Source organism: Pygoscelis adeliae, unplaced genomic scaffold, assembly GCF_000699105.1.
Source record: "Pygoscelis adeliae isolate BGI_AS28 unplaced genomic scaffold, ASM69910v1 Scaffold537, whole genome shotgun sequence".
Classification (NCBI taxonomy): Eukaryota; Metazoa; Chordata; class Aves; order Sphenisciformes; family Spheniscidae; genus Pygoscelis; species Pygoscelis adeliae.
In genome coordinates this window covers 435,502-444,745 of record NW_008825213.1, presented here as the reverse complement: position 1 = coordinate 444,745, position 9,244 = coordinate 435,502, and the positions used below count along the sequence as shown (strand labels likewise).

General features: G+C 39.2%; 1 protein-coding gene across 1 annotated transcript in view; it reads left to right on the top strand.

The window, feature by feature from the left end:
- DOT1L (DOT1-like histone H3K79 methyltransferase) overlaps positions 1-9,244 on the top strand; it is a 54,709-nt gene that overhangs the window by 2,225 nt on the left and 43,240 nt on the right. Inside the window, exons 3-5 of the mRNA XM_009329086.1 lie at positions 1,945-2,019; positions 4,255-4,318; positions 5,917-6,145. Coding sequence (XP_009327361.1) covers positions 1,945-2,019; positions 4,255-4,318; positions 5,917-6,145 — 368 coding nt within the window. The remainder of the gene's footprint in view (positions 1-1,944; positions 2,020-4,254; positions 4,319-5,916; positions 6,146-9,244) is intronic.

The window sequence follows — 9,244 nt, the reverse complement described above, 5'->3', positions numbered from 1 at the left end:
AGAACAACTTTTATTAAATGCTAACACCAATTCCCCAAACACCTGAGGGATGTTGATGTGTTATCCACATTAGATTGTTTAAAAGCTGTTCTTGTTAACTGTTTTAGATCCTTACCATACAGGCTTCCCTCGTCTGAGGGCTGTATCTGCAGCAGGTTTTAATGGTTGGATGGTGCAGGTACAAGTGAAGTACAAAGAATGGTGTTTTATTTGCGTAGCCACCTGAGCTTGAAATTTGGTCAGTCGCATATGGCCTAGGAAAAGGTAGTGAGCCTTGTTTGCTCCCAGCATGAGAGTGAGAGCTAAGTGCTTGCATGGTAGAGTTGATCATGTCACTTATATACATGAAATCATAGCATTTTCGCATGGCCTGTGGTGGGAGAGAATGTGTAATGGGGCGAGGGGCTACAGCTGAGAGTTTTTCTTCTAAAGAAATTTCTTTTTCTAACTACAAAACCTTGACACAAGATGCACTGCCACTGCTACTTCCAGTTCACTTGTACTGATGTTGATAAGATTCTGTGCCTTGGGAACTTGTGGCATCATTTGTCAGTATGATTACTGAGAAGATCCTTTCTGAAGGGATTTAAACAGACGTGGTGCTGAAAGTGATTGCCGGAGTCGTTGGTGCTAGTGCTTTCTGTGCTACGCTAGCTGAAGGCAAGGGGAAGACTGTGTTAGAAAGCAGTTGGGCCAAAGTAACGTTTCACAACTGTTTTAAGCACGATTGCAGTGAATGCAGTGTGTTAGAAGGCTTTCGTGTTGCCTTTGCCTGCCTTCTGCAAAGTAACCGCAATGCAGTTATGAAAGTGGTGGGTAAAAGAATGCAAAGAAGTATTTATCTCTTCAAGCCAGTGGTAAACAACTGTTGACTGTCCATTTCCCTGTTCTAAGAGAAAAAAAAACTTGCAGAGATCAGCGTCCTGGCATTTTTAGGGAGGTGGGAGATATTAGTCAGAAGAGAGTCAGTCATAGATACAGAAGTTCTGTTTTTTACTTGCCTATATATTTATTTGATAAGGGTGAATCAGCCAGAAGGAACCAGAACTGTTGGAGCTCTAGTCGTGGTTTGTTTTTTTTTCTTCGCCATTTTAATAGTGAAGCATGCATCAAGGTACATGAAGAAGAAACTCTGCTGTTCCTATTGGAATTCATCTTATGACATGCTCTGGGTTTTTTTGATGATAGTGCTTTCCCATTTTGATGCTTTTGGAGGAAAGTGTGTGCAAAGCTTACGTGGCTTTTAAGTTGTCTTTGAAAGGAATTAATCTTCCTACGTTCCAAGAGTGAAGATCTCTTCTGTGAGATGCCATTGTCAGATGCATTGCAAGTGGGTGCGCGCTTTCCATTTCTAATGGCAACAACATACGGGGCTTTGTTAACTCAGCATGTAAAAGGGATCTCTTATCAAAATAACTTTCGAAAATCTGTTTTGGGTTGGGTCATGTAAGGTGTAAGAGCAGTTTAGAGCACTACACAGAGGAGAATATCCTTGCAATGAATGGTTGGTGGCATTGTTTTGGGCTGCTGTAGGAAATGTCTTCTTCACATTCAGCTTTGTCAAAGCTTGTTACAGTATCAGCATTCTTTCGAAATATTGCACTTCTGCATTACATTTTATGTTAGATTAGCATCAGCCATGGCTTTGAGTATTTTTAGATGCATTGAATACATTTATCACCTCATTTTGAAGTTGTGCCATTTCAAGAGACTTTACTGCCGATGTCTATGGGCACCTTACTGTTTATTCAATACAAACGCGAACTATTGCAGCTTTCCAATTAGCATTTTGCGATGTCTGCCTTACTCCTAACAATATTGTGATCTTTCAGGTCTGCTGCAGTATTCTGTCTTAACATACCACAATGCCAGTCTAGAATTGAGACAGACTGCCTTATACTTAATTGGAATGGTTTTTATTCGTTACTACTTCTCTCTTTCCAGGTGGGTCTGTGAAGAAATCCCAGATCTCAAGCTTGCTATGGAAAACTACGTTTTAATTGACTATGATACAAAAAGGTGAGAGAAATATTTTTTTTTTTCCCCACCAGGAGGACAGGCCAGCATGGTTTATAGTGAATCAGTTTGTAACTGGTTATTCTTAGACACTATGAACTGAAGTTTTCTTTTAGAACTGGCTTCAGACTCTGCAGTGTTATTTTGGTAGGAAATGTGTAACAGAAATATTGGCAAAGGCTGTTGGATTAAGGACATAATTGGAAACTCCACACAGCAGAAAGTTGAGCTCTGGTGTACATTGGAATTACTCACTCCGAAACAATGATCGGTATTTGCGCTGTTGGACTGCGTCCAGTGTTAGGAATCTGAATGGCACTGAGGTTTCTACTTTTGTAGTAACTAAGAATTCCTGTTTAGAAAGTGGCATGCCAGAGCTGTCTGTCAGCGCCATGTCCTCTGCCTGCCGTGACTGTGGGAGGTTAACCTTCCCCATCCTTTCTCTGGGTAGGATTCAGTGCAAGCAGGATGCTGTTTGGGTGGGGGGCTAAGTTAAAAGGTAAAATACCACTCTTCTGGGCAGTTAGAAGTAATTTTAAGATGCTTGTAGTTACATGTGAATACCTATTCCACAAACAGCTTAAAATGAATGTATAGTATGTGGCATTCACCTTGAGGCTGGGAGAGGCAGATTCTGACCTGTGGTGTATTTGTGGAGAGGTCTGAGGTTCTGTGTGTTGACTTGGCTGTACTGAGACTGGAAAAAGAGATGACCCTCAAGTGCAGTTTACGAAAACCTCCTTAGCTGCTTTCATGGCAAAGACTGAATTTGTTCAAGTCCACAGCATGACTAAACTTCTAGAATGAGGTTTGCATATGGAACTGCATTGCTCTAATCACTGGCTATTGTCCTGAGCACCAGATACTTGCATCATGATGTGCTTTAAGGTATTGCTTCCTCCTCTCTTAATTTCATTTTAATTGTTTCATTGCAAGACTTGTTGGTTCCTCTCTTCCTCCTGAAAAATTCAAAAGGCGAAATCAGGGTCGAGCATCCCTTGTCATCAAATTCATTAATTTGGATTTGTGAATTACTCACAGTGACTGCAATGCTGTAACTTTTGTAGTTCTGGCATCCTCACCGGGCATGTTTAACTGGGTAGCATCAGTGTGGTCGACAGCAATACCGAATAAAAGAGAAACCCATCTGTTCCCAAAAGGCACACCCCACTTACCTTTCTGCAGCTTTTCAAGGAAGTCATAAACCTGTAATTTTGGTAATGATTTTAGTCTTTTTAATTCCTTTGAAAAAATCTGTCAGAAAAATTACTTGTAGCAGATAATGACACATGGATGTGAATGAAAAGCAGCGGATTATAGAAATGCACGTGCTGTGCAGACAAAAACCCATTTCAGCCTCTTGCTTTGTCTTAACGTGGAAATAAACATGGGCAGTTGAAAGCTTGAAGTGGAAGTCAGCAGTACTCCTCGGAGAGGTGTCCTAGCCAGCGTAGTGGTAACAAGGATCACAAGAGACTGAAGAGCCACTTCCTCTGATGTCCCCTGGTCCCCCCGCCCCCTTCCTGATTTGGGGATGGCCATGATTTAATTATCTTACTCCTGTAACCCCTTGGATTTTTTTTTTTTTTGCTGCTGCTTTGTGGGTCTGATTACATAGCGGATGATGTTCCTAGTGATATCTTTTCTTCCCTGGCCTGAGATGAATTTATTTAATCCTCTCAGCTTCTGTCATTAAGGCATCTGCCTGAATTGACTGTAATCCCAACCAACCCATGAAGCAATCAGTATGCTTTTCTGATGGGTGAAATTTTAGATTGTGTCCTGGGTCTGTCTGCATTTTCAGTCCCAGAGTTCATTTCTAGAAAAGTATCTACTTGTCTCAGGACTGATTATCATGGAGAGATGATGGAACAAAGGAGAAAAATTTACAGATTTCTTAAATTTCTGTGCAGCTGAGAATATGGCGGAGAAGTAATGGGCTATGAGAATACGAAACTTTCTAATAAGTCATACTTTGAGTTCAGTCCTTTTTCCATTAATTAAAGAAGCTAATATTATTTGTGATGTACTCCTGGTCTACTGGGGAATTTTTTTAAAGGAAACTGTATACAAAGTCCTAAAGCTGTGTATGTAATTACATGTTCTGCAAGAAACAAACCCTAAATAGCCACCTACTTACAGTATGTATGATGACAAAAAAGCACAAGGTTGTACCTTCAAACCTGCTTTTTAGAGCTCTCTGTTTTAACTGACCCTGCGTTCTTTCTCCCCACTTAGCTTTGAAAGCATGCAGAGGCTTTGTGACAAGTACAACCGAGCCATTGATAGCATTCATCAGTTGGTATGTATTTACCTTTGTTATGCACCATGATGTTTATCTAGCTGGTTTGAATTCACATATAGTGAATAATGCCCAGGAAAGCGGTGGCTGACTTAGCGCTGGATTATATGTGTTAGTCCAGTTGCATCACCAGTATTCAGCACTTCCATTCTTTTGGGGAGTGAGTTAGTCCGATATTAAACCTTATTTCCTTGATCACACCTGGGCAGTCAAGGAGTTAGTCTTGGAGGGATGTTCTTATAGGAGGAAAAGAAAAAAAACCCACTTTTTTCCGCCCAAACTGCAGATTTATAAGCTATTACTCTTTAGTGTGCGCTTCTGGCGCCCTTGTTTTGGCACTTTGAAATAGCTGAGTTACCTTTAGGGGGAAGAAGAAGTTTCTCTGCATTTAACGTGTAGATGTTTCACGGGGATTTATCATATAGATTTACTTTTGCATGGGGAAATCTGTGGCTTATGGGTACTTAAATAATCCATATGAACTCTCCTGTGTATTGTGCAAGTGATCCATGGCTTAGGAATTTCCTTGCTTGCCACTCAGTTCAGCTGCTCTGTTCTGCTGGATCACTCTGGCAAAACTAGAATGTAATCTCTTTTCAGACCAATTTAACAAGCTTTTTGGTTTTCTTACCCCTATAAAAGGTTGAATTGGAGGAAGTAAAACATGAACAATGAATTAATGTTACTATTCTGTTTAGTTTTGAAAGTATAGGTGGATTTTTTTTCTCTGCTGTGCTTGTGGGAATTATTTGAAGTGTGCAGTATTACGGCAACAAGACTTTTCTGCCAGGCTTTCCTTCACTTTGTGGGCCTACAACTCCCTAAAACTTGTGCTTGTTTGGATTCAGGTGTCTTCATGTGTATGTCAGTTAATAGCTAAAAATTTGAAGCTATTCAGCATTTGCAATTGCTGTCTGAAATGGCAAACCTGTTTAGTTTCATTTTCTTCTTGCCATCTGAATCTGAAACAGAGGAATGTTTAGGAGGGATCCTGGAGTTGTCCTTTTTTTTTGTCTTTCCTTATCAAAGGGAGAGGGAAACATTTTTAAAATGTAACAACTTTTATGTTTAGGACAGGTTTTTTTTCTGAAGAAGAAAGGCAGCTCGATTTCCATCTCTTTCCTGCCACTCCCTGTTTGAGTACATATGATCCCTCCCATCCTACAGTTCCTGAAAGAAAATGAGACTGCTCTTATGTTGAGAGTACAGTCAACATCAGTTCAGTGATGATCAGTAAATAAAAAATGAGTGAACAAACTTTTACACCTACTCCAACTATATTCAGTATTAAGCTTTACATTGCCTATTGATTTTTAAATCTCTTTAATTTCCCCTTTACCATCTATTTCCAGTAGGCATATTTGAAATTACCTATTAGTTGAGGTGAGACAAAGTATAGAGCAATCGGTGTTGTGTGATTTCTTTAGTGTCGTTCACTGTTTTTATCTTTGCAGAGCACCTGCAGACCAGGTGCAGGTGAGAGAGGGGATGGGAGGGAATTTCTCTCATTTCTATGTTATGCCAATGCAGCCTTGTTTTGGTGATGTTTACTTGTCCTCACGTTGGGTTCATATCTTCTTCCTGCTCTTCACCTTTAGTGGAAGGGAACCACCCAACCGATGAAACTGAACACTCGTCCCTCCAACGGGCTCCTCCGGCACATCCTGCAGCAAGTGTATAACCACTCGGTGACTGATCCAGAGAAACTTAACAACTATGAGCCCTTTTCCCCAGAGGTTTATGGAGAAACTTCCTTTGACTTAGTGGCCCAAATGATAGATGAAATTAAAATGACAGAGGATGATTTGTTTGTTGACTTGGGCAGTGGTAAGTGACCAGTAACTTAAGTGGGTTTTCTTTTTCTCTTTTTGCTTGTTGTTTTTTCCTTTCTTTAAAGAAAAAAAAAGTGCTGTTCATATTTGGGAAGTAAACCAGGACTAAGGATTGTGTTACAGGATAAGCACCTTTTCTAGATAATCCCCAATGATGCTCCTGCTTTTTATGACAAGATTAAATAGACCAAACAGACATCCCAGACATTCTTCCCTGTGGTGTTAGTGAAATGTCGGCCTACAAATGCAATAAACCCTTGTTACAGAAAACTCTTGGTTTCTGTTGCTATTGGCGGATACACTTACAAAGAAGAAACAATATTAAAAATTATGCTTGAAAGATAACAATAGCAGTTCCATTTCTAAGGATTCATCTGTTTTCAGTGGATTCAGTTTATGCCCTTCATATCTGAAAATGTGATTGCTTGACCCTTCCCATGCCAGCGTGAAACACTTGGTGTGGAATCTGAAAATTAAGCAGTTCTTTTCCTCTGACATACTTTTCAGTGTGTCAAAAAAGACTTTATAGTTAGTTTTAACAGCTGCCTTGTAAGACCCCACAAAATCTAGCTTACAGCCTACAACTGCATCTCATGAACAGGTTAGAGTTTTAAAAGGAAATAGATGTTTCTAGTTGCTAAAGAACCAGATATGACTCAAACACATGTGGAAGAGATATACTGAGTAAGAAGATGATGTTCTTTTTGTGGCTAAAATCTGGTTCAGAGCAGGAAAAGAGTAATAAGAATTTCCCCTTTTTCTGGATGGGTTGTAAAGTTTTAAAGGAAATATGTTTCGGTTTTGTTGCTGGTATGATACAGGACTTCTGGGGAAAAATATTTTAAAATACATTCAGTTGTTAAAAACTGAATATATTTTAAATTTAAATATAGCAGGACTGCCATTTCCCCCAAAAAACTCAATACATTTCCAGTCAGGGATCTTCAGTGATTTTTTTTTTTTTACCCCGCACTTCCTGCCTCGGTGGGACTTATGTCTGAAATTTCCTGTTTGAATGACTTATGTTCAGATGTGACATTTAGAAAGGTATCAGATCTGACAAACTGTTTTCCATCTGGAAGAAAAAAAACTGCCATAGATGCTCACGATTGTTTGTTTGGGAAGGTTAAAGAAGATCATATCTGAAGTCCTGTAGTGCTGCTGATTATGTAACAAGCTCAAATGTCAGATACTTTTACCTGCTATCATCAGAAATAAAATCAGGCATTTATTGCTAACCTTCCTGCTTTAATCTTGGAGATTGACCAAGAGTATAAAAATTCACAGTCTAAAAAGCCTGTATGAAAGGAATGGTTTAAATTCAGAAGCCTTTGACTTTTAATGTTTGGAGCAGTGAAACAATTAAAACCAGAACATAGTTGTTGAGGTTGTAGTGAAGGAATGACCTTTTTGTAAATTGTAACCAGCGCAGGATTGAGCGCAGTGTAACGAAAACACTGTCATAGCATATTATTTCTATCAGTAAATCTAATGCCATTCCAATAACTACATGCATACAGCAGTGGCTGAACAGCAGGGCTAAACCCCCGCCAGGATGCTGTGGCTGTTCTTGTTAGTTTTGTGTGTGATGCCAGGAATATGTGGCTCATTGCAGGAGGAATTTGTGGAGGTATGCATCATCATTAGGCAAACTGAGATTACAATACAGTTAAGTTCTTGCAAAAAGAAAAGCCAAAGAAAGGCAAGATTAATAACTTCTTATGCTGCATCATGTGGTATCTGACAATGCAGCGTGTTCTTGATCGTCCCTTTAGTCTTCGTCCTCCTTGCTTTTCATAAATAAGAAACAGTGAAACAGTTCTGCCTCAGATCTTTGGTCCATGTCCTCCCCCCACAGAAATTTGTACATCCATATTTGCCCGTGTATAAAATACGCATGTGTATGCAAAATGGGAATTGGCAAAAACCCCCCAAACCAACCAAAAAAACCCAACAACAAAACCCCCTGTCAGCAGTACAGTTCTCATTGTGCCAGACAACATTATAGTGGTAATGGTTTAAATGCAGGAGTTCCACCCCTTCAATTACCAGTGCCGCTTCCTGCCGGCAGCCAATGGAATGGAAAACAGCAATATGTTTTCTGTGCAAATGGGCTATCCTCTTAGATTCACTCTTGTTTCCCATGTGGTCATCTGCGGAATGATTAAGTGCACTGGTGAGACCAGAATGCGTTTTGTGTTAGTCATAGACAAAAAGTGATGCATCGACGTACTATTGATGAGTATTGGATGTTGTAAGAAAATCTTAAGTGACTGCTTTAACAAACGTGGAATGACATTGCTCTAGTGTATGCAAAATGTGGGTCGCTCATACAGAGAGAAATCTAATGAATAATTTTTTCTTTTTTCTTTCTAACATGAACTGGGGTGGGGGAGAGGGAATGCATTCAGGCAAGGTGTAGAAATGGCAGCTAATTACTGCTGGTAGCATCTGGCGCAAGTAGAATTTGGAGTGATGGGAAGTTCATGCATTTTTAAGTAATACTTAGTCTTGCCAGCGTAGTGGTTGCTTCTGAAAATTTAAGTGTTGAACCCTATAATATTTTCTAAAGTAGCTCATGTATAAATAAGCTTTACATGTTCTCAGACTTTGTGCTGCATTTCATGGTGAAACCCAGTATAAATATTGCTAGACTATGACAAACGTTTTAGCCAAGCTTTTAAATTAATGGCGTAGGTATGTGACCAACAAGTATTTGTTTTGGGATGTGGTAGGGTTTGTCTAACTGTTCAATTACTTAATTAAATAGTGCATTACAATGTAAAACCTGTAGATTTGGGGGAATGCATATAAAATATGTGGACAAAAAGATTAAAATGCAGCTATTCTGAAGCATCTGAATTTGTAAAAATGAGCCTGTAATATTTAATAAAAGTAGTTATTAATAATTATCAATACAAACGTTGCTGTAAATGTTGTAGTCTTATGCTATTATCCGAAAAAGTGCTCAATATATTGAAAAATGTAAACCTCAGAACTACAATGCGAGAAATTCTTTTCTGTAAGAAAAGTGAAATTGCACTGCTTACTTTCTAGTTAGGATGTAAAGCCTTTTTACTGAAAAACATGTTCG